At 50.7% G+C, this 24,777-nt stretch overlaps 1 protein-coding gene across 4 annotated transcripts; it reads right to left on the bottom strand.

Moving 5' to 3' along the window:
- Positions 1 to 1,338: 1,338 nt before the first annotated feature.
- FAM124B (family with sequence similarity 124 member B) lies at positions 1,339 to 22,649 on the bottom strand. Of its 4 annotated transcripts, none has more exons than XR_005830715.1 (4): positions 22,182 to 22,649; positions 21,324 to 22,063; positions 17,282 to 18,356; positions 1,339 to 2,086 (listed from the first exon to the last, which is right to left on the bottom strand). XR_005830715.1 is itself a non-coding variant. In XM_040613519.1 (3 exons), exons 2-3 carry the CDS (start codon positions 22,050 to 22,052, stop codon positions 17,721 to 17,723), a joined length of 1,365 nt encoding a protein of 454 aa, XP_040469453.1. In that variant the 5' UTR covers positions 22,053 to 22,063; positions 22,275 to 22,649; the 3' UTR covers positions 16,088 to 17,720. The 4 variants fall into 4 exon arrangements, 2 of the variants coding, with proteins under 2 accessions (XP_040469453.1, XP_040469452.1); XR_005830714.1 differs by lacking the exon at positions 1,339 to 2,086 and adding an exon at positions 16,088 to 16,603; XM_040613519.1 differs by lacking the exon at positions 1,339 to 2,086 and having other exon boundaries at positions 16,088 to 18,356; positions 22,275 to 22,649.
- Between the last annotated feature and the right edge of the window lie 2,128 nt (positions 22,650 to 24,777).

Consider the following 24,777-nt stretch of genomic DNA (forward strand, 5'->3'; position numbering starts at 1 on the left):
CTTGGCAGCAGGGACTCCCTAGCACCTTCTGAAACCCAGCTGCTCTTGTCAGAGGTGCTTTCTTTGAGGCAGCTGAGTTGGAAAAACGTTGGCCAGAAATGTGTGAATTAGTCAGTAACTCTGTGAGTAACAGGAAGGGAGGTATAATGACCCAGATGACTGCTGCCTCATTGCACGGGCTGTGGAGCTCCGCAGAAAATGTTAAGAGCACTATTCATCCTGCCACTCACCGGCCAGATACACTTTCACTGCAAGGCACTGAGGGATGGTGTCCATCTCTGCACCCTGTCCATAGAGTGCCCACACTGGGGACCCCTCACATGCTGCAACGGGGCAAATGAGGAATGGGAGCTGCGCTAAGGCTATGTCAGCGCATATTCCCAAAGCACGTAAGATCTCCAGGTCTCCTTTGCAGAGACAGAGAGGGTTATTTAATGAAACTGCATGGGGTGACATCCCCCAAAACCCAGCTGTTCTGGATAAGACGGCTACCCCGCCAGTGGCCAGCCTGTACGTGCAGCACAGTGCCCTGTCGCAGGCTCCAGGCGAGCTCAGCCCTTGTCAACATTGCTCCAGAGCAGAAAGCCCCACGCGATGCTGGCCGGGCTGGGGCTGCTCATCCATGAAGAGCTCTGTCGATACAGCCCGGGCCCTCCACCAGAACTCTCTTGGGTAACTGCAAGCCCTGCTGCCCCACGCAGACCACAGCCATACCCAGACCTTGCAGGGGGGATGCACAGGCTCAGCCGTGTCTCTGATGAGCCCTGCTGTGGCCATCAGGGTCCTTCACATGCTTTGCACTGAGCTTGGAGAGATTTAGAGCAGAAATACTTGAGCATGCACTTTCCCGAGCGAAGGTCGCAGTTCCAGATTGTTTCCCTGTGTTCAAACAATCAGGTTAATAAATCAAAATAAACTCTCAGAAGATTCATGTTCAAAAAGGATTAAAAACTTCAGGGATCTTGCCAGAAATAGTAGGCCCAGATAGAGGGTTTGACCCCTTTTTTGCCAAACACACAGAAAACATCTGCACAGTCAAACAAAACTATGTAGCAAATTGGATCAAGATGATTCTGACCATGTTTGTGGGTTCCTGAGATCCTTTGTTCAGATGGAAAATAAGCAAATTAATATGCAAGTCTTATAAAGTTGGGATATGCATCGATTTATGGGGGGGCGGGTTTATGCCTCTAGATAAACACTTCGCAGATCACTTTGTCTAAAAGGGCACAAGTCAAAGAATAGGAGCGTTTCCACAGCACAGGGCAAAGTTCACCATTGTCTGTAGGTTAGATTCAATGAACAAATACCATCAAAATGAAGTCATGCTGACAAGTTAGTATTTTATTCAACAACGTTTTAATAATAATTCAATAGGGACGATAAAATAGCAAGTTTATGCCTGTTCAGCAATAGACAATAAAATTTCAATATTTACCCGTCACATAGTGGTATCACCAGCGAGTCAGAACAGTGTTAAATGAGGAACTTTACAAACCTATAGCAGAAGACCCACTTCTTGCCAAGAGAAGTCACACGGACAAGAGTACATTGGAGCCTGGCTGATTTAGGCAATAGTCACCTATGGCAAATCCCAATTAAATTAGGCATCTCCACCAAACGTTCTCTTGCCATTGCTTTTACCCACCTAGGTCCCTGTTATTCCAGGTGGATACTTCCAACTCTCGTGTCAAACCAAGAGCTGCATATCCCATAACTTTGACTTGGAGGTCATGACCAGCACACCCTCTGAACATGGGCTAAGAGTAATGGCATTTGTTTACCTTATACAAACAAACACTTGACCTTCCATGTAACCCAGAGGAGCGTTTAAAAGGCACAACCATACCTCATTTAACATTTCCATCACTGGCTGCCAGCTGTTTGCCTTCATGGATGGCCAGGTCCAACTTCACTGCTTGAGCGTGATCCCCGCAGAGCATGTCGCTGCCGGCAGCTCTCCCAGGGAGCTCCTCCACCCGGCGAGGAGGAACTGCTGGCTGCTGCTGACAGCAGAGGCTTTTGAAAGATGATGGGCTAAATGCAATTGTTGTTGCTGAGGTTGTGCCACTGAGATCTTATCGCTCTGGGAAACACACATGGAAGAGATTTAAATAAGTACGGACACAGAAAGCAGAGCAGAACATTAGGTCTAAAATGATACCCGTTAGAAAGAGTCCAGCAATACCTTGTCTCTCGATAAATACTGAGCCTGCAGCAATATCCTTTGCATGTAAGTCTTATAAAGGAGGTCTGGCCTGTCTGCCAGTAGACTAGCAAAGAATACAGGCATGACAGAAGGTGTGGTTTTAGGCTATCACTGAAAACTCCTCATTTGAGTGATTATTTATGCAGCCAGTGATTTTCTGGGAACAGTGGTACTCGGGACCCACCTTTCTTTTGGTACTGTGATGACACAGGCTAAGCCACTTTGAAATTGTATGAGGTACTGCCATGTTTTAACTGGAACACTGTCATAACTTTTTATTTCTTGGCTTCTGTTACTCAGTCAGGAGCATTTCTTACAGCACTGGCCACCTTCCAGGCATAACATCTACCAAAGGCACTGAGTATGTCCTAGTTTTTCTCAGAATACAGCCCAGAGCGAAGTTACTACAATACAGCAAGTGCAGAAGAGAACCAGCAGCAAGGAGGTCAAACAGTAATTAAAACCAAACTGAAAAAAGAGCAAACCAAAACTGCCTAATCTATGACCCCAGGAGAAAATTATCAGTAACAACAAAGTCAGTTAGAGGAATGCTTTGCAGAACCAGCAGTGCAACACAACTCTGCAGGGCAACACGTGAGTGGGGGCAGCCCCAGTATTCCCAGTTGGATCAGCTTCTGTTTTCTGCTACCAGAAGGTAGGAGCCGGGGAATGAGCACGCCCTGCATGCATACCGAGGGGAGCACCCATGGGTGGACGTGTGGCTTCCTCAGCACCAGAGCACCTGAAGCAGGCGGCCAGCCCGCTGCAGTTGTATAGCTTCTAAAAGGCAACATCAACAATACGTTAGCTGACTAACCTAAATATGCAAGAGATGAGCACAGCAAAGATACCTCAGGATCTGCCTCCCTAGTATCCAAAATCACTGTACAAGTACTCAACTGTAACAAGCACTTCTTGCCTAGGGGAAGGGCAGGGGGAAAAAAGATAAATAACTAAGTGCTGCTAGAACAATTTCCAAGCATAATCAATGCTCCTGTCAAAGTAGGACCGTTCACTCCCCAGGATCTTCCAGCAGCCTGTAGGAATAAGCACCTCCAAAAGGCAGGAAAAAGGCAGAAATAGCTCCACTAACACATGTGAAGAGCCAAGGAGCATAGAGATAAAAACATTCATGAGTTCTTTCTGATCCCATCATTCATATCCCTCTGAGATATCCTGTTGTCAGGGAATGCCCAGATTCACCCAGAAGTGCCTTAACTGTGGTCTAGCTGGCCTCCCAACTCCTACTTTAGATGGAAGAAAGATGCACTAAATAGCTCGTCATTCCTCCAGGCAGGGAAGAGGACTTCACCGTCATCCACAGCCCCTTCTCATACAGATGCCAAAACTTCCTTCCCTCCCACCCACCACTGACCAACCTTCACGGAGCCATTCTCAGCCCCCAGCATCCCTGGGTAAAGGCAACATCATTGTCTCACCATCCCTCTGACAAAGAGTAACTATAAAGACTGAAACAGGCAGTGATGGTCCAGCATAAGAAAACAGCGAAACCAGCCTGAGCACCTAAGATGACTTCAGTTTGCATTTATGTCATACACCTGCATCAGGGCTCTTCTTAATTGTTCTCATCCTATTTTCCAGATAGTAATGGGGATTTTTTTTCAAATACCAGACACCAGTTCCGACCTCTTGGATGCCTATTCAGGTGTGAAGTCTTGGCTCACTGTTGACTTTATGTTAAGCCAGCTCATTACCACCGAACAATAGCCAGTGAATTGGCTATTGTTCAAAGAAATCACTTATCAAGGCCATGCCCAATAAAAGCAAACTGTTAGTGCAAAGTTCTGAAGTGCATGAAAGGAAGATTAAGGAAGAAGGATGTTGTTGCAGTTAACATGTAAGATTAAGAGATGAGAGATCTGGTTTTTATTAAAGGGACTTTCCCTGCAGTGTTGGCCAAGCTGTATAAAATCCCTTTATTTTCATTTCCCTTTGAATAAAATGGGAATAACTCTATTTTCCTGCCCGGTGGAGAGGGTTAGATCACTTCGGCCCTAATGCTCACAATGCCCGCCACCAAAATGTTTATGAAGCACAAGGTGAAAGAAAAAACAACTCAACCAACCACATCGGACTGAATTTTTAAACTCAAATGAGTCGAATTTCACCCAGTTTCCAAACCCCCAAATGACTACACACCGTTAGGCTAAGAATAAGCATGTGAAGCGATGCTCTACAGGGTAATTTTCTGGAGAGCCTGGAAGCCCCGGGAGAGGGGCTGCGGATGGGAGCACCTCCTAACTGTGACCGCACGGCTGCACCTATGACAGTCTCATCAATCCTATGCCGCAGCGCAGCATCCCGGGGGCGGCTGAAGCCCGGGGCACGCTCAGCACCCCGCCAGCTCTCACGCTGCTGCCCTGCACACCCACACGCCTGATGGATTCCAAGGCATTAAATTGCATTTACGCAGCCGAGACCTCCACGGTACCACAGAGGTAAGCAAGTTTTAACCTGCCGCCTCTTTGGAGCAAGCTGGTGCATTGCATCCTTTCCAGTGAGATTAGTGGCTTTTCAGCCTCGATACTGGGTGAACTGGGGGTGGCTGAGGAAAGGCTGAGCCCAAGCATGCGCTCTGTGAACTGCAGATGTGCAGCGCACAGCTGGGCCAGGAGGGAATGGGACTGCTCTGCTGACAGCCTTGCTGGACCGAAGGGCAATTGCATCCAGGGCTTCGTTTCCCACATTTCTGGGGAAATTGCTGCCTCCTGCACGCTTTGCAAAAGGATAGCAGAGAGCTGCACTGCCTCCAGAGCCAGATCCTGTGCTCGGCTTTGACATGTAGCAGCTGGAACTGCTACCCACCGCTGTGAGAAATGGCTTTCAGTCATGAAAAAAAGGGGAAAAAATATCAAAAAGTCACTTCAAGCTTGGCAAAGCCTCATAGGAAATTTTCAAGGATGCCTCTTTCTTCCACACACCCTCTGCATCAGCAAGGTTATTATTATTATTACAATTTAAAATTACAGACAAATAGCTTTTAGAACATACAGCGGGTGACTGCTTTGGCTTGTAAAAATTGGCTGAGATTTTGTAGATGTTAAAAGGCCCTGCTGCATGCCCATAACATCTCCTTTCCCATTACCATCAGCAACACTGAAACCCTCTGTAAAGTAAAAACACATGCTGGAGCATTGATGATTATAGATGGATAGGCTGAGGTTGCCAACGTGCATTTCTGTGTATAGGTCAAGCAAGACAGAACACAAAGGAGAAAAACATAGAACAAAAGCTCTCAATCACCTCCAAGCAGTAAACCGCATATTGAATCAAAACCGTGACAGATTCTCTTGCAGACAACTCCTACCCAGAATAGCAACTGGGAAATTCAGACAAGGACCCAGGAGGCCACCCGCTCCATGCACCGTGGGTCAGCTGCTCATGGGTGGCCACGGCTGCTGTCCTCACCCGCCTCCTGGAGGTCCAAGATCCTTGTGGTGGGTGTGGAGGGAGGAGATCTCCATTCAACCTTGGCTTTGCAATACTTCCCAAGTATTTTCATTGTCGGTACAGTTTCCTTCACAAACAACTCAAAAACAGGTTTTGGTGATGGTGTGAGCATAGCTCCTGCCATAAAAGCACAGCAGAACACAGTGAACAGGAGTCCATAAAACCTCACAGTTACATTGGAACCATGAAAAGCTCACATTAGACCTGGAAAAAAAAAACAACCCATCCATCCCTGTGCTCTGTTTTTGCACAGTTGCATGTTACCCAACGGCACTGGCAGACACCTGGCCAGGCAGCGCTGCAGGGCCCCGGGGCACGGGACCCCCAGGCCCCCAGCACCCCTTCCCCTCCACGGGGAGCCAGGCTGTGGCAGTGCCGCCGGGCAGTCACCCTGCGGGTGGGAACAGTCCACATGCTTCCAGAGGCTCCGAGACACGCTCTCATGAATCAAACAGCTGAAATTCAAACCCAGTGGCCAGGTAAGTGGGGCAAGGGCTCTGAGTCTGCAAGGCAGAGGAAAGTGTTTTATGGGTCTTCCTTCCTTCCTTCCTTCCTCTCCTCTTTTTTTTCTGGGTCTTTTTTTGGCTAAACGCACAAGGTTTTCTTTGGGACACAGCTTTCCACATCACTCGGGAGCTTAAATAACCCAGCTTGTGCAAGCAGCCGTGATGGGGCTGACTGGGGTTGCGGGGGCCACTGGGCTGGCGTCAGCCTGTGACTCGCAGCTCCCACCCTGAAACTGGAATCCCGGGAGTCTCCTCTCCCGGCCACCCTGCACAGTCCCCTTGGGTGGCACCGGCTGCTGCGGCGGGGCTGGTTCGTGCTGTGCTCCCCCGGGCAGGCTCGGTGGGGACAGGCTGTGCCAGCAGCGCATGTGGGCAACGAGGAGGAGGAGGAAGAGCTGTTCCTGGCACATGCCATGGCCGTGGCCAGCCTGCTCTGGTACGTGGAGAGGGGACCACTTTCAGCCCTGGCATGTCCTCCCAACACCATCCCCGCTCCTGCCAAGCCCTCTGCGTGAGCCTGCCTGCCACATCTGCTGCACCTCTGACACCCACACGCATCCCTGCTCCCACCGACACCCTGGCAGCACTTTTTTTTTTTTTTTTTTTTCCTTTCCAAACTAAACTCAGGAACCAAATACAACACAGGGCACAGAAGGAGCATGAAGGCCATTAAGGACCCCCACATTGAGAACCCGCTTTGCTGATGCCGAAAAAATTGCAGACTGAATGTAATCCCTCTGGATGAGCGGTGCCTCAAGACACTGATTGTTGGGGAGGCACAGCGACTGCGTATGCCATGCCAGCATCATACAAGATAGGGCTTGTCCACAGCTCAGTTACATGTCAAGTGGAGCAAGAGAGAGAAAGCCCATGGTGCTGATGAAGGCAGGCAAAGCCAGCACACTCACACAGGAAGAAATGAAATGCTGGGAAGGCATTTGGCCTGTCATCACTTAAAACTTGCAAACACAACAGTGGTTATTACCAGAGCTGAACAATGAAATCGGGAAAAAAAGCAGTCTCCACTAAGACAACTGCTGAATCAAAACAGCTACAAGAAGTAGAAGGTTTGCTCTTCCTTAATAGAAAATGCTTGGCTTCCCATGGTGCATATCTTGTTCCAATTATTTTAACTCCTTGTGCCATGTGCTACTGAAGGAGGTGGCTCAGCAGCTCAAGCAGGCTGTCAGAGAGCTGCAGCTAAGGGTGGCTAAAACTCCAAGTCTGTGAGAAGTCTAAATCTCCTGAAATCTGGTTTCACTCTGATTTGCAACAAAAACTAACATTTGCAAAATTTCTCGTGACACAGAATGACTTTCCCATCTAAAAAGAGTATCTGGTAAACATCAGCATGAGACATTTCTGCAATCAGCTATTCCCTCCACAAAGCCTAGTAGCTCTGAATTAAATCAAGATGAAAAAACACAGCGAAATTTTCAGGGAAGTTCTGCTCCCACCCCACCCCTTCCCTCTGGTCTCCCAGCTTACACGGACAGGCTGGAAACCCTCACAGCCTGGCTTACATCGGCGTTGTAGGTTTCGGGGAGTCAGGCTGAGGGACTGGGAGCCCAGTGCCCTCCTCAGTGTGAAGCCACTGACCCTACAGCTGAAACCAGCTGGTGGCCAAACCGCCCCCGCCAAGGCCAGCGGCATCCCAGCAGGGCCTTCAGCAGAGCCCAGGCATCACAGTTCAGCATCTGATCCACCAGGATGCTGCTAGTGGTGCCAGAACCAATTTGATTAGTCACCTTCCAATAACTCAACCCGCTTCTGGAAAGTACATCTACATTTTTAAGCACTGGCTAGACTGGCAGGAGGCCACGCAGGCCAACACAACAACCACCGTGCCCAATGGGTAAGGAAGCCCTGGGGTATCAATGCTGTGAAATGTTGCATTTGATCTACATGACAAGGTTTCATAACACTGATTTACTTCATCCCACTTGCTTACCTCCATCACAGTGGCTATTTGGTTTGCCCACAGCTGCATTTGAAGGAAGCTGCTCTTGGTGCTGTTCCTAATACATGTGGTGGCCCTGCAAGGATGCTTCCATCTAACATGACCAACAAATAGAGGAGGGAGAGGAACACAACCAAAATCCACTTGCTTAGATCCACTGCCAGGCTGGAAACAAAACTTCCAGCCACTGGGATGGCCAAAACACGTTCCCTTTGTACTCATTGCACATCAGAATCACATCTCTTGTACTGTCCTGGGAGTTTCCTTGAATATAATTTCCTTTGTTTGTTTTAATTGAGAATCCTTGGGGCGCTTTAAGCCAATTCTGGTAAAGCAAAAGCAAAACCACAAACCTTGCTTCCATTCCAACCATAAGCCAGTGAAGCTTCAGAATCAAAAAGCAGCGTGGGAACACCGTGGCTCAGGTACCTCTCTCCATCACCAGCGAGTGAATAGCTCCCGTGTGGCACTGCTGCTCTCCCAGGCGGAGCGGGCACTGCCCACGCGGGGCGGCAGGGCAGAGGGGGTGACCGTGCTCCCCAGGGTGCTTCCCGGCTCGGAGCAGCACGGAGCCACAGGAGCCAACAGCCGGGCACCCAGCGCAGCGCTGGCAGCGGCGCTGGCTCAGCCACGGCAGCTAGCTGAAGAGGGAACTCTGAAGAGCCAGGCGGGCTCATTGCCAGAACCTAGGGTGGGCAATAACTGTAACTGTGCCCCAGGCACTCCAGCTCAATACATGGTCTCCTAGCTCCGGGTTTGAGCAATAAATGCAAGAGGAGGAAAGCCTTACCTCTGAGGCGAGGTGAGAGAGCAGCCCACGGGAACAGGCAGCAGTTTAATGACCACAGCTGCGTGCCCATGCCCAGGGCTGGCCCACGCTGCTGGCCCGGCCACCGAGCCGGCAGGGACACGCACTGTGCCCCTAGACCCAGCTCCAGCAGCCCTGCTGCCGGCACCATGGGGCTGCTCTCTGCAGCCTCCCTGCTCTCAGCCCCCCAAACCACCTTTTTACCCCCAGAGCAGCCTTGACTCCCCACGCAGCCAGTGGATTCGGGGCACAGAGGCTGTGGGAGGCTCCAGACACATCAGGGCAGCTCAGGGCAGGGGAGGCCAGGGCAGCCCGGGAGGAGCCAGTGGTAGGATGGGGTTCCCAGCCTGCCCAGAGAAAGGATCACAGATGAGCGTTTATGGCCCAGGCAGCTGATTCAGTCACTCCTATGCAGGCTATGAGCCTTCCGGCAGCTGGAGGCTGCTGACAGCCCTGCCGTGCAGCCTCTGGCCAAGCAGCACAACATTGGTGGATGGGAACGGATAAACTATGAGATCCAAGGGGAGACTTAGGCTGCGGTTTAACATTTTGTTTCATAAAAATGTAGTATCTCTCTAAGCTGCAGTCACCTGTCCCACCAGCTGGTAATTCTCAGGCCTTAGAAAAATTCTTCCATCTAGATTAAAAGGGGCACTGCAGAGACTGCTGCTGTTTATCCCAAGGTTTTTCCTTACTGGTGCTCAAACACTGGGATTTAAGGCTGACCTCTCCCACAAGCGGGTCACTCCCTTCCCTCCTCCTGGAAACACGGCAGCAGTGGCAGGGCACGGCCCTCAGCCCACAGCAGGGGCAGGGAGCTGCCCCCATGTGCCACGCTGCAGGTCCCAGTTGGACCCTGCTGCACACCAGCTGTGGGACCCAACGAGCATCTTCTGCAGGACAGCGGGAGATGGAGCAGGGGAGGCGAATTGGTGATGCTGAAATATGAAGTTGGGGGCAGGAAGAGATGCTCTGATAGCAGTGGTCCTAGGACAGCAGTGAGGGCAGCCCAGCGTTGCACAAGAGCCCTGTCCCCACAGCAGACTTGGGAGCTGGCAGAGCAAAGGCAGCCGCTCGGCTGACGGTCACTGCCTGCAGAGGTGGCAGGGTGGTTCCCTGCCATACAGGGACCGAGGGTGACTCAGGGCCGTGTGGAGCTCTGCAGAGACCTTTGATCCTCCTGCCGAGTGGAAGTGCTCGCTGTCACCACGAGAAGAAAGAGACAAAGGTGGCCCAGGCACAGGGCAAGTGACCTTTGGGGAGTCACAACTCCAGCTACGCCCCTTCCCACGCTGGAGCAGAGATATGATGCAGGATCTGTACTTGACCCAGTCACCACATCCACCAGGGGCAATCCCAGCTACCGGCACTACACAGCCAGTGACACAAGAGTACATGTGACAGTGGCACAAGGGCTGGAATGTCTCTCCTGCCACTCCCAAGGGAGCAGCAGTGAGTCAAACCTAAGGCAAGAGGAGGAGGAGGAGGGACTTTCTCCTCTTGCTCCACACCAAGACACTGAATCCCAGCCATGCCAACAGGAGGGGGCTTACTTCAGAGCAAGGAACATCTTCCACATCCAGTCAGTTGTCAGGGCATCTCTCATCCTACCTTCCCGTTTCAGAAAGCAAGGATCAACCTTTTACCAGCTGTGACAGCTAAAAGCCCCAGTGGCTCCTGCCTGCTCCGTGCCTAGCCAGGCCTGTGCCCTACAAGGCTCCTTCTGATGCTGAGATGCAACTCAAGATGATCCCAATTAAAGAAGTGAGGCTGTCACAATTTCAGCTGCACAAGTGAGATGAGAAAACTAATGGTGTCACCGAGTGTCTGCAGGAACAAATCTACAAACCTAATCACTTCCCAGCATAGCCAGGCTGCCAGTGCCTGAAGGAGGGTGATAGGGGAGAAGAAAGCTGTTGGGACTCTTAAAGAATATTAATTCACACTAATAGGAATCGGATCTGTCCTTGCCTGTAATCAGCAGCAGAACTGAGATCCTGAACTGGAATATTAATGCAAGTGCTCCATGGGAGATGGAAACCTCTCAAAACCTCTCTCGAATAATAAGAATTAAATGTTAGAAGAGCAGCGCAGCAAACTGCAATGCAGTTGTAGTGTCAGGGGAAGCCTGCTGAAAGAGGAGGTGGGGAAATGCAGCGGGAGTATCACTGCCTCCTGGTAGTGCCCAGGACCACAAAACCATACCTTCCCAACACATTGAATTTTCTTTCCAGACACCCTTCCAAACTTGGGTGCAATCATTGTTTCTCCTGTAAAATATAATATAACTGAATTTTTAATCCAGGTTGATCAGGTGCATCCTCTGTGCTTAATGAAACCCACTATACAGGAACAGGAAAGAAATTGCTCACTGTAACAGCTGCTACATTTTGTTATTCTGTATAACTACTGTTACATTTTGGGTGTAGAGAAATACCTCTGATGCTTCTTTTCAATGAGGTACTAAGGATATGAGGTGCTCCACCTGAGATATGCCATTGGAAATGAGCAGCTCTTCCTGAAAGTAAAACCGATGGGGAACATCTGACACCAAGAAGGGGACAGATCCAGGACACCACTTGCTGCTGAAGCCCAGCCTGCAGGCACACCTGCCTTTGGCAGAAGAGGGGCCTGACTAAGACTTGCCACCCTGAGGATTATACTGCAGCTCTCAGGCAGGTCTTTTAAAAGACATTTTTTTAATCTCATGTCAGTTTTTTGCTCCCCAGTGTGTTTGGCTACTTGGCTTATGAAGCAGCAGAGCATCTCTGAGGCACTGAGCCCCCGCAGGGCTGAGCCAGCCCTACGCTGGGTGAAAAGCCACAGCCAGGTAGGCACTTTGCTGAATGGAAGCACATCGTACTCCAGGTTTCTTATTGAGGCCCAAATAGGGCATCTCCGGTTCCTTCCATACATCCTGCCCCATCCTCAGGCAGCTCCTGCTGCAAGTTCCCTCTCCCAATGTTCCCCGATGTCCGCAAGTAAGCGGCATCCCAAGGCAGGGATGCAGCTTCTGCACTTACCACATCATGGCCCAAAAGACTGAAGGAAAAATGAGTTTTCATCTCCCTGAGGACAAAAGAAAGGTCCTGGTGAACCTTGCGTGAGAACACTTATTGGAGAAGAGGACAAAAGCAAAACCCCTTAAAGAACACATGCAGGGCAGGCAGCTCCGTGCAAGCTGAGCCCCCAGCCCCGATGTGCACACACTCCCACTCCGCTGCCGCACGCCTCATGCCAGCCGGCCTGGCAGGCCAACAGGACTAGTGTTTGGGAGGTCACTCAGGGTTCACTGGCAAAATCCAGCAGCCAGACCTCCCACCTCCACTACCTGGGCTCAAGCAAAGCCGCGCCTGGCTGCAGGAGGTGCCAGCAGGGCTGGGCAGGGAGATCCTGGTGTACAAGGGAGCAGTGACCTTCCTGCCCCACCGGCAGCGTCTGCAGCACCCCGGCAAAGGGGGTCACAGAGAATCCCCCCCCCCCCCGAAACACCCTTTTGTTGCTGCTGTGCTGAGAGGGGTGAACTGTGGACCCACATGGGGTGGTGGGGGAGAAGGACACATGCTCCACGCAGTGTGCCATGGGGACCCCTGAGCCCTCTGCCTCCCTCCCACAGCCCAGACCCCTCCTTGGCTTCCACAGAAGTTTCCAGTTCCTCATTATTAAAGCAAAGCCTAAGAGCCTTTGAGCTTCCTAATTCACTTTGCAAGTGAGGCGGAGAGGGACCACAGCCATGACCCCACCGCCCCAGAGCTCTCCACCTCTCCTCCCGCCCCGCATCTCCTCCCGCCCCACCCCACCAAGGCAAAGGTCCTGCTTCCCACCCCGCTCCATCACACTGTGGATCGTCACCTCCACCAAGGGGAACAGGATTAATTCACAAGCCAAGAGCGATCCTTTGGCGCTCAACTAAAAAGGGAGAAGTCTATTTTTTTAACCTTTGAAACAAAATTACCTCCAGTTAAAATTAATGATTTACTTTTTTCTGTTATTACAGCTAAAAAAGTTGATCTGCCATGGCATTTCTTAGCAAAACGCCTTTGTAACAAGCGTGCTAGCACTGCGCCTTGATTTTTCTCTGCAGTCAGCAGATACACATTAACAGCTGCATATGGAATTGCAGCGCATCCATGCCTGAGGCTGCCATCGGAATAATGAAGCGCGTTAAGGACGGGCGGTATTCACCCCAGTCGCTCACGTGGCAGATCTCCTTAATTTAGTTTGCTGGCAGAGAAAATGAATGACTGAGAGCTAAGTTAGCTTTCTTTGGTATCGGTATCTCTATTATTTTCTTCTGTACCAGGTTAATCCCATGCTAACGAGAGCGAGGGTGGGAAGCCGCAGGACGGGCAGGCAGCGGGGTGAGGAGCCCGGGGGCACCGGGGCACGGCGGGGGTGGCACCTGCCGCTGCCGAAGGGCAAAGCCTGGAGGGGGGGCGGGGGGACACAGCCCCGGCCGCCGGCAGCTGCCCCCTCCCTGCTGTGCGGGGCCGCCCGCTGGGGCACGGCCGCTCGGTGCCAGCCCTGGCGGGGCGGCGGGGCAGCGCCGTCGGTCCCCGCTGCTGCCGAGGGGCGGGGGCGGCAGCGGCCGGGAAGATGCCACCGGCGGGCACCAGGCGGAGCTGGTGCACCAGGGACGGGCAGCCCCCCCGCCCCCCGGCACCCCCGGCAGCGCCCCCGGCACCCCCCCGCTGTCCCCACCTGTACCGGACGCGGTACAGCAGACAGGCAACAGAGAACATTTCTGTTACTGCTGCAGCTACACGTGCTCGGACAGAGGGACCCACGGGCAGCCGCCCCGCACCCTGCCCACGCAATTTACAGCGAGGCAGACCCCACGGCCCGGCCATGGGTGCCAGGAGCGCACCATGCACAGCCCGCGGAGGAGCTGGGGCTGCCACGCTCATCTTTGGCTAAAGAGACAATTTCTGGTTCGTGTCCCTATGACAAATTAAGGATTTCTGCTAAGTGCAACATTTTTTCCCTCCACCGAGTGGCTGTGAAGCTTTGCCTGTCCTGGGCACGGAGCGCAGCACCAACACAGATGGAGAATATCCTGCCAGAGCTGAGAGAAGCAACTCCCACCCCAGACCCACCAGTGTAAATCTGGAAAGCTCAGCTGTGCTCGCTGGACCAGTTCAGGATTTATCAAGACATTCACAAAAGCTGAATTTGGCCCAAAACTTGGGAAAGAAGAGTGCATTCAGCATTTGCTTCCCCGAAAGAGTCAAGCTTGCCAGCTTCTCCTTAGTATGAGGGGCCAAGCCTGCGGTGTCAGGACTGACTCCAGCAGCAGCCGTGCCAAGGCCAAGGTTACCCGGGTGCCCGCCTGTGCCGCCACACCGTGCCAGGCGCGGGGAGTGGGGGGAGCACCCCCTGCCTTTGTGCCCGTATCCAGGCATCCGGGAGTGCTTCCACTCCTTCCTGGCAACTCGTCCCTCACAAATGCCACTGCACTTGCTTCAGAGACAAGAGACACCACCTTTGTAGCCAGGGACCAAAACAAGAAAAGCAACAGCAGCCACCCTTGCAGGCTGGCTTAAGGTGACTCCAGAGCAAGCTCTCCTGTTTTGCACAACTCCTGCTGCCAGCAGCTCTCGCTCTCAGCATGCGCCCCACTCCCACAAGAAGAGATTTCTAGCCTTCATCACCCAGGCTGTGCAATCAGCCCAGGAAAAAAGCCTTTCCCTTTGGGCCAGGACCGTTCACCATCATCCCTTGTGAGCAGAGCCACTAGCAGCATCTCTGCTCCCTCCTGGGAACAGGGTCACCCAGCCACATGGCTCACAGGAATCCCAGGGCCATGCTCCTGCTCCCAGGTGTGATACCACCCGACAGACTTGCACAACACAGGATGCCCATCACCCTCTAAAAGTACACATCTCAACATTAAAATCTTGATTAGCGGGTGCCAACCCATGCTGACCACCTTGGCTGCTGTCCATCAAGGTGTCTGGAGGAATCAGCAGCTCTGTATCCACAGCATCATCACCCCTGATGGTCACAACTGAGTCAGAACCCTTTCCACCGGACTAAATCATTTATATCAAGCATGACACATACAGACGGTAAAAAAACCCCACACCACTTCCTTTCATTCAGGGTTGCAACGCCATCATACCTCTAAGCATAACTTTTCAAAACTCCCTCTTTGGTTTTCCACCAAGACTGTTTGCCCCTGCGTGCTTTGTTGGGACCAACATGTGGGATGGGAGCTAGGGGAGAGGGAAGCCCCCGGCTCAGCCTGCTGCCAGCATCGCCAACCCCGCACACCCGCCCGTTCCCAGGAGGCTGCCTGGACACTACTGGGGGCACAGAGCTTCAGCAGACCCCTGCCAGCCTGCACGCGCTCTAACCAGCCTTTTTTAAAAAGCCTGAAAGAAATGGCACAGCGTGCAAGGAACTGTAAAATAAAGGTTGCAGAGATATGAAGTGTCTATGGAAAATGCGAATCTTTGCCTTTCACTACTGAATCCAACCAGGGAGAAACTGCACCCCCAGACCCAACAGCTGCCTGGGTAATACAGAATTTAAGTGAGGTGTATCCTGCACTTAAAATAGATGGACTTTATATATTCACTGTCACAAGCAGTATTTTCAGAGCAGTTTTCATTTGACTTGAAGCCATTCTCTTCTGTGATCTATTGCAGGCAGGTGAACCTCATGGAACATTTTCTTCTTTTTTGTTTTAAATGATGAAGCATTTCCCCCATGCTAGATACTGACCTTCCACCTCTTATGCACCCTCTTTCTCTTAAGTAGAACGAGGTGATGCTAAATAGGCATCAAATAGGTACCTTTGGCATCAAAATAAAGAGAATACCATGAAATCTCTAAAGCAGTTTCTCCCAGGAATCCCACTTCTGGCTTCACTCCTGGGCTCACGACTATCCTTGTCCATACCCATTGCCAGGGTTGCAACTACCTTGCCAAGGGCCCTACCCCGATCCCCCTTCTCTCTCCTTATCCCTCCCAGGCTGCCCCCAGCCACACCACAGCGAGCCCAGACAGCTCACCCCCCTGCCAGCCCTCTGCCGCTTGCCTTCTTGTCCAAACATTTCCTCCGGCTCTGAAAAGTGCTGGCTAGGTTTCTAGCGTGTTAGGCAAGATTAAATAATAACCCTTTAAAGATGTAAAATATCACAGTGTGATTTATTAAAACGCCCAAAATATTTATGGAGCTTGTGAAAACATAGCGGTGGGGGTGCGTAAGTGTGCAGTGAAATAAGTTCAGCTTTCTGCAGGTCCCTGGCCCCGCACTGAAGGGTACATGAGCATCACTGCCAGGGCAGCACCAGCTGTGGGGGCGCAGAGCAGGGACTGCCCTACTCCCACCCACAGCTCTAAGACCAACTGGGCTTCAAACTTCCCCAGAACGTGGGGCCTTCCCAAAGCCTGAGCGGAGACCCAGCAGTGGCATGGCTCCCCAGCCCCCCAGCGCACAGCCCACCCGCAGCACAGGCAGGCGTTGGACCCCCCCAGGTAGCAACGCTGTAGCAGTGCAGTGTGAGCTGTGCTCAGCTGGCACAAGTACCAGAAGATACCCATAACATTGTGCAGCCCCAGGAAGGCTTTGCTGCTGCCGCCCATCGCCCTCTGCCTCTCCTCCGGCCACAAGAAGTCATCACCTGTCAAGCTTGAGTTGTGACCTAAGGAGAGGCAACGAGATGGCACTCACCAGACACATTCACACTTCTGTGTAAAGTCGACTTCAGGTGTATTTAAGGGGAAAATGTTGTGCTGTTTGGAAAGTAAGTATGATCAGATTTGGCTTTTCATTTAATAAAGTCGTGCCTCTGTCATACCCTTCCCGTCTCTTTCCCTTTGAGATTTACTTAATCCTGCTTGAGAAAAGAAAACTGCTGATCAAGATGGGAGTTACTTCAGCATCTGTGCCCGAAACATTACTTCATTTCTCCTGCACTTTTTACTCTCCAGCATTCAGCAGCTCCTTCCAAGACTCTTAGCTTCTCTTGTCTTCTGTTAATTAAAACCCAGTTATGATTGCTTGCTGGTAACTCCACACTGGTCTAACAAAGCCCACCATGTTGCTGGGTTTATTTTGTTAAGCGTCACATGAAGAGGCAACCGCAGGTCTTACTGCAGCATAAACATAGCTCAAACTATTAGTGATTGCGTTTTTGCATGTACTGTGCTCATTTGGGGAAAAGGCGCCTACAAATCTTTTCTTCAAAAATATTTTAAAAGAACATGCTTACGTTTCACATGTTGCATAAAACTGACATTGATAGCTTTTAAATACCAACAAGGGAAGAGAGAAGGAACACACTGGAAAATCAGCATAACCACCGTGACCATGCCACTACCTTGTTCCAACAGGTCCCAGGGAAGGACGATGAGCCCCCATGGCTGGGGGCGTCTAGCAGCTTGGGCAGCTTAGGCAAACTGCACCATCTAACCCCATCTGAAGATGTCACTGGCTGTTTTTTAGCATCTTAGAATAGCTCTAGGAGCCATACGGCTTATTCCTATTCATTGCACAATAATCCTCCAATCTATTCTACATTAAAAAAATATAAAGCTTTCTGTAAATTCAGTGTTATTTTTCTTGCTTTGTCTGCAGCCTCCTTAGCATTGCTCCATGGAAGGTAAGCGTCTACTTTGGTGAACCCACTACCGAAATGTTGTGACAGCTACAGAGGTAAGCTGAGCATCAGCGGTCACAGCACGAGGAGGCACAACAGACACAAAAGCACCCTGCTGCCATTTGGAAACACTGACTTTGTCTAGCATGTCTGTTTTCAGTCATATAAAGAATTCCTCCTCCTCATCCTCTGCCCTGTTTGCAATGCTGGCTTGTGGCGGTTGCGAGGGGAAGGCTGCCGCGCTCTGCCCTGCTCCTTTACTCCTTTTGGCTGCAGCAGACAGCAGCTGGGTCCTGCCCGGGGTGGGCATGGCGCTGCTGGCCCCATCCGTGGGTGCTCGCAGCTGGAAGAGGCTGCTCCGCAGGTCCCTGGAGAAGCGGTTCAGTGGGCAGCGGCCACTCACAGCGTTGGCCACGGCAAGCCCGGTGTCAACGTTGGTCTCCGCCGCGTGCCGAGGGACGTGGCTCTCCTGGCCAGAAGCCTGCTGCTTGCTGCTCGCCCGCCTGTGGAGCGGGGTGGCTTCCCACCACGGCCGGGCTGCTGGACCACTGTGAGAAGAGCAGAAGTGCCTGTGCCTGTGGAGCTCACCGCCAGCTTGCTCAGGAATAAGGGCTTCGCTGTGGTCAGATTTTATTTTACCCTTTGCGGCTCTGACCTCCTGGCTTCTCCACCCAGGATTACCCTGTTTTGCAGGGAGAGGGGCTGGGACAGAGTCCTGCAGGACTTTTTCATTGCCTGCATTATGCTGATGGGAAAGCCCAACATGTGCTTCATGGGGCTTGGACCTGTCTTTCACCTGTTGAAGAAAATTTAGAGAGAACCTCATTAACAGGTCGTTCTAGCCTGGCCAAGTGGTGATGCTCTCACCCAGCCTCACTGTGCTGAAATCGCCTGCAGCATGAGTCAGAGCCCCACTAGAGAACAGCACAGTGGTCCTACAAGCCTAAGCGATAGCAGATGAAAATGTAGGTAATGTGATGCACATAGAAAAAAAAAAAATAATCTTGGCTTTACACACAAAATGCTAGGTTGTGAGGTGACTGTAACCCAGGGTCTCATTTCTGTGACAGACAGCAGCATGATAGCATCAGTTCAGTGCCTGAAGCAGTCTAAAAAGTAAATGAAATCTTAAGAATTATTCCAAATGAAATGGAGAACATTGTTATGCACGGTGCAGCTCTGGTCCCAAAGCTGGGCTATGATGCCTGTCCTTCACCTGCAGCACACAAGAGGGTATCATGGAGCTGGAAACGCTCAGAAATGGATAAGGGTAATTGCAAATACAGTAGAGGAACACCCATGTATCCTGGGGAAAAAACATTTTGGAATGGAGAGGATGAAAGGCTAAACCACCACGAGCCACCTGGAGAAACAGATAAGGATTGTCCATTCCCTGCCATTTGCAATGCAAGAAGCAGAAGCCATCAAATGAAGCCAGCTGGAGCCAGCTCCAGTTAAAGGAAGGTGGCAGTGGGCCTGGGGAAGTCCCTGCATACAAGAAGGTGACATGGATTCAAGGGGAGACTAGATAAACACTTAAAGAAGAATTACCACAGCTAATTTCAGAAGACCCTCAAGTTTAAAGCAGGCAGTCTGGGAGTGTATATTGGTGGAGTGTAACACATGCACTTGTCCTCTTGCTGTTCCTGCCAAGGCAGCCACCCAGCTGAACCCCAGTTCAGACAAAGAACCTGAATTGCCACATCGCGTCTACGAAGCTCTTACACTTCCGTTTGGGGGTTTCCTGATGGCAGCACGCACACGCTGTGGTGCTCGTGGCCACCTTCCAGAGGCATCTCAGGACTAGCACACACACGTGACAGATTTGCTGCAGGTGACCTAAACACCGCACGCACAAATAGCTGTGCCTGTCCCAAAACCCTCTTGGAGGCATCAGACCTACCAGAGCTCCTTCACGTCTGCAAAAGCAGACTGGCTGTTTTTGGAAAGAAACTTGTTCAGGAAGCTCTGGATCGATCACATGGCATTCCCTTTGATGGCTGGGCAACACACGGACAGACTAATCCAGGGGGAGATACCCATCAGACCAGCGAGGCCAATGGGACCGGGACCGGCTGAACATACATGTCCCACCGGTTCCCGTGGAGCACATCGCCCCTGGGACCCCAGCCAGAGCAAGGCACCCACTCACCAAGCCTCTACAAGGCTAGAGACATGTTTCATGTCTTTATTTACAAAGCAATGGTCCTACTCTCCTACTTAAGACTCCTACATCAGTCTTAAGGCTAAACTTGTAAAATTTAAACAACAGGGATCTCCTGTAAGTACTCAAAGAAAGGACATGGAATAGAATAGTAATTAGTGAGCGGCTTCAGCAAAAAAAAAGAGAAGATGTTGTTTATATACTACTTTATCAAATTGGGTGGCTTGGGTTATCTCTTCTGCAATAAAACCAAGAAAAGAGTTCTTGCAGGCTCAGGGGGGAATGACAGCTCTGCGTGGGTAGCAGTCCGTGAGCTGACCCTTGGGTTTGATTTGCAATAAGGCAGAAAGTTGGGGCAGGGGAGAGGCAGAATAAATGATCTACAGGTACTTAGAATAAAGATTGACAGCATGAACTGGAGAACAAGGAGCCGTATGCCAGGCTGCCAGCGCCCTGCATGGAGCGGCCACAGGAGATGCATCCCCAGGCTCAAGCAGCCTCCAGCTTCCTTCACCAGGAGCACAGTGCAGCACAGCTACACCCCAAAAAAAGCTGCTGAACATCCTGCCAGTGAATTCATGTACATCTGTCAGCTTAAAGACCTTGTACCTGCAGCAGGAAGAACCACAGAGTAATCTAGGAAGGGACCTCTGGAGGTCACCTGGCCCCATGCCCTGCTCCAGGCAGGGTCAGCTTCAAATCTACATGAAGATGCTCAGGGCCTTGTCCAGTCTAAGTGGGTGGAAACCAGTTTATAAAGTGATACTGAATGAGAAGCATGCAAAAGCTGCCCAGGGGATTAGTGTTCAGAGCAGCATAAAAATAGGCCGTGCATAATTAGTAACTTGATTCGTAACAAATGAGCTCTGGAAGCAAAAAGAAAAATTAAAAAACACAGGATGGGCAAGATATTTAAATATCCAAATTACAAGAAACAGAAAATAATCAGAGGTGGGAGGTGTTGTTACAATGGAAAGAAAGCACACTAAGATAAACTGCCCGCCTGCTCACATGTAGTTCCCGCTGTGTATTATCTCAGCAGAGCCTTTTTTTGTCATTTTTAATTGGTGTGTGTTCATGCAAGCTCTGGACCACACACCTGAACAGAAAAGGCAGAGATTTCCTAGGACATTTCTTTGGCACTTGCACCCAACTGCAACTGACTCAAGAACTCACACAAACCTATTGCAGGCAATGTTGTATCCAGACTATACTTAGAATACATCTGGTTTCGGATGCTAAAAATTTGCTTTCAAAAACATTTATAACATAATGACTTAGCAAAAAAATGAATAGGCTGCTATGGTTGTTTAATTCAAGCAGGGAAGGCAAGATGTTAAACTAGCCTGCTCAAAAATGCATTCATACTTTCACTGTCAGGGATGTTAATTTAACAATATGAGAACATTCCAAGGATCTGTGCTTATATTTATCGACAGCATCACGGCATTGACAGCTACGAATTACTGCATCCAAAAATTCAAAAGAAAACATGAACAAGCAAAATCTTAATTTCCATTTTAAACCAGTCCTGCTTTCCTTGAAAAAAAAAAAAACCAATAAAAAAACCCTTCCTCTCAGAGCACCACAGACACATACCTGAAGCAGAATTGTATTTCCTTCGTAGTCTTGTGTTTGCCACCTGGTGCTACTGATAGGAATACAGGGGTTAGGCAGGAGAGGCACCAGCTGCCCGATTTCTTGCACCTTGAACTGCAAGGCTGCTGACTCCTTCGGCTCCGCAGCCATCCCGACGGGCAGCTGCTTCAAACAGAGCTGGACAGCAATATTTTGGGTTGCATACAACACAAAGACACAGAAGTTACTTTTCTGCATAGTTGCTTCTCTCTGTAGGATCATCTCGTAGAGCCTGACTGCATCCTCGTAGTTATCGAGGCTGCAGTAGAGGGTGACACGCAGGATTTCAGGGCCACAGTGCACTCGCCTGATGCCCCACACAGGCATCTGGTCATCCAGGCCATAGAAGTCCTGGGGAGCTGGGGCGTACGGGTGGCTTTGCCCATTAGCAATCTGGGCACACTGGTAGCGCCAGGGTGGACGTTGGAATTGCTCGTGGATCTGGAAAATCCGTTCTTCTCCCAAGTCCTCATGTAGAAAAAGAAGAACAGATATTCCAGGAAAGCCGCAGCTTCTCTTACGACATCTCTCATAGTATTTCAGTGGAGTAACTCGCTCAGACACCAGGAAAAGGCGAATGTCTGGGCAAATCCACTCCAAAAGCTGATCCAGAGTTTGCTGCAGAAGCAATGAGTGTCCTGAATTGGCGAGGAGATGCACAGTCATCACAGCATCTGCTCCATCATCCATTGCAAAGGTGCCTGACAAAAAATAAAAACAAATTGGTGCCTTCCCTTTCCTGCTACTGCAGCCTCAGTAACACGAGGGGTATACTTTAGAACTTAGAACAAAGTCAATCTTCTACAAGCTTCGCGATACCCCAATGAAATAGGCAGGTACGCATGGTTAATGCACATGGGGAGGCAGGTGAGGAGTGACAAGGCGTTACGTGCCGGGTCCCGGGTGACTCACGCGATGGCAGAGCTCAGCTGAAGGCTCATTCTCCAGCTCCCAGACCCGAGCTGTGGTCACTGGGTTCATGCGACCGACATGTCCAGAAACACCTCTGTGTCCTACTGCTCCTGTCCCTCCTGGCACCAGCGGCAGAGATGAAGAGCACCAAACACAGGGGCAGCGCTTCCCCAGGGTGAGGTGGTGCTGTCAGCACTCCGGCCTGGCAGCGGTGGAAACGGACACTCTGGATCTGGCCAAATCCCACCACTGCTCATCTTGGTGCCGTCGCCACCTTTTGCAAAGGCGATGTGGCACTCGTGTTTGAAAACCTCAGCGTATTCTCTCGTAGTCAGCAGGCTGGCTTTAGCTCGTTGCAAAAAAGCTTGTGATCTTTGTGAGTCACACCCTTCTGGAGCATACAGATAAGCTATTCTTTAAAAACAAGGAAGGAAAACAGGCTAACAAAAGAAAAAAACCCAGCCATGTGAACACAATAGATAACAATAAGGACAGATATGAATCAGCCTCAGGAAAGAGGAGCTTTGGGAAAAAACCTCGACTCCTAGTTACACACTTCACAACGCAGGTAGCTTGCTGCCTAGCCAGAAATCAGCTCCTGGGTTATCAAACACAGCCCATAATAGCTGGGTACCAGGTCTCCCCCTTTCAGGGCCCTGTCTGCCTCTTTTTGCTCCTGCGTTTTTTTTATTTTAATGCCAAGGTATCCCTGTGATTAGCACCCTTAGGCAAACTCCAGTTTTTTTCCATTGCTCCTCACGTTTACATATTGGTACTTAATTTAGCTTATTGTGTAAACTACAACAGGAATGCTGAAGATACACCTCTTGCCAAGCTTCTTCCAGTGTCCAGACAATAAATCACACTGCTCTTTCATCTCCTTATTTTTTCAGCCCAGGAACAATACAAGTTAAGCCAACCCCCATTTTCTATACAGCCAGTATTTAATTTGGACCCAGGGCCTCTGATAATGTATCCAGCTCCGCCTAATTAAGAGCAACACATCTATTCCTCCTGACATACCGATTTTCCCTCTCAAACAGCCAAGCACACAAACCAGAGGTTCACCATGCAGAAATCCCAGCTCTAGTAAGTCTGTTATTCAAAACTCTGAATTCAAAACACTTCTTTTTTTTTTTTTTAATACAACCCCAGCTTTATATTCAGCTGAGTGAAATCTCCAAGGTCTAAAGGTACAAGTAGTGGTGCTTTGTCTCCTCTGTGTACAAAACCGCTCTTACTGGTAGAAATACACATTCATGCTTTAAAACCGCATTGACACTAATGTACAATAAAAGTAAAAAGGCTGACTAAGACAACGAGAAAAAAAAAATAATTTGCACTAACAGAGACTAACCCACCCGCAGCACTCCTGAGCAAGTAACAACTGTTGGGAGACAAAGAGAATCCAGCCTTCGGACAATTGCAGGAAGCGAGCGAAGAGTGCAAGTGCTCAAAACATTAAAATGCTCTAGGTGAGCTCTGAACAACACGGTTTTGCTAAAATATGGAAAAGGAAATGATTCATCAACTCTTTGCTGCAGGGCAGCGGCAAGCAGCCATCCGCCTTCCTGCCTGCAAGGAAAAGGGGAATTTTGCCTGTACAGGAAAGCACTGAAATGAAGAAACCCATCAGGGCTGGGTTTGCAGCTGGAAGCACGAGCTGCATTTCGGGGTCCCTGTGCTGGCAGGAGGCATGGCAGGGATGCCTGGCACGGCCACGGCGGCACCGTGCCGAAGCAGGGCAGCACCCTGGTGGCACGGCCTCGGGGTCAGGCAAAGGAGCAGAGTAAGAGCCAAAGCGGGGGATAGGAGTGGTGAGCAGGGGAAAGCCATCCTTGCCCTGCATGCCTGCTGCATGCATCCCAGCAGCCTGCCAGCGGCTGAGCAGGCGGTCGGGTGAAAGCAGCAGCTTTGCCACCAGCAGCAGCCACCTGAAACTATGCTATTGCTAGGGAAGGAGCAGGAGGGAAACAGAAAAGGTACTTCGGCACCCTATAAATCCACAGCACATCTGTATCTTGAATGGTATTTGCTGTTCCAGCTGCCCTTCAATAAGATGGATGTGGAGATTTAGGGAGAAAGACAGGAGCAATGGAAGATGCCACTTCAGTGAGAGAAGCAAGCAGATGAGCACCTTCAGCCTGGAGGAGGAACTACAGCAGGACATGCTACAGAGCTGTGAGGTTATGGATGGCATCAGGAGGGCAAAAGGGCAGACATAGGTCAAAGGACCCTCCCAAAAAGCAGCAAGGGAACCAACTGCAGCTAGCAACGCCCCTTTCCCAGCAAGGAAAACTTCTCCACATGTGTCATTAAGCCTGCCACCAGGCAATGTGATACCAGAAGATTTTTGGAATTCGGAAGATGACTGAGCACATGCAGGGATGTGGGATTTACCAGATTGCTAGGGGCTGGGCAGTGAGCTCAGGGCCATGCTGCGCTGCCTCCGAGAACACAAAGCATGTGAGCGGGCTCACCCCACCTGCACGCTCGGTCCCCC

This window comes from Falco naumanni, chromosome 13 (assembly GCF_017639655.2).
Source record: "Falco naumanni isolate bFalNau1 chromosome 13, bFalNau1.pat, whole genome shotgun sequence".
Classification (NCBI taxonomy): domain Eukaryota; kingdom Metazoa; phylum Chordata; class Aves; order Falconiformes; family Falconidae; genus Falco; species Falco naumanni.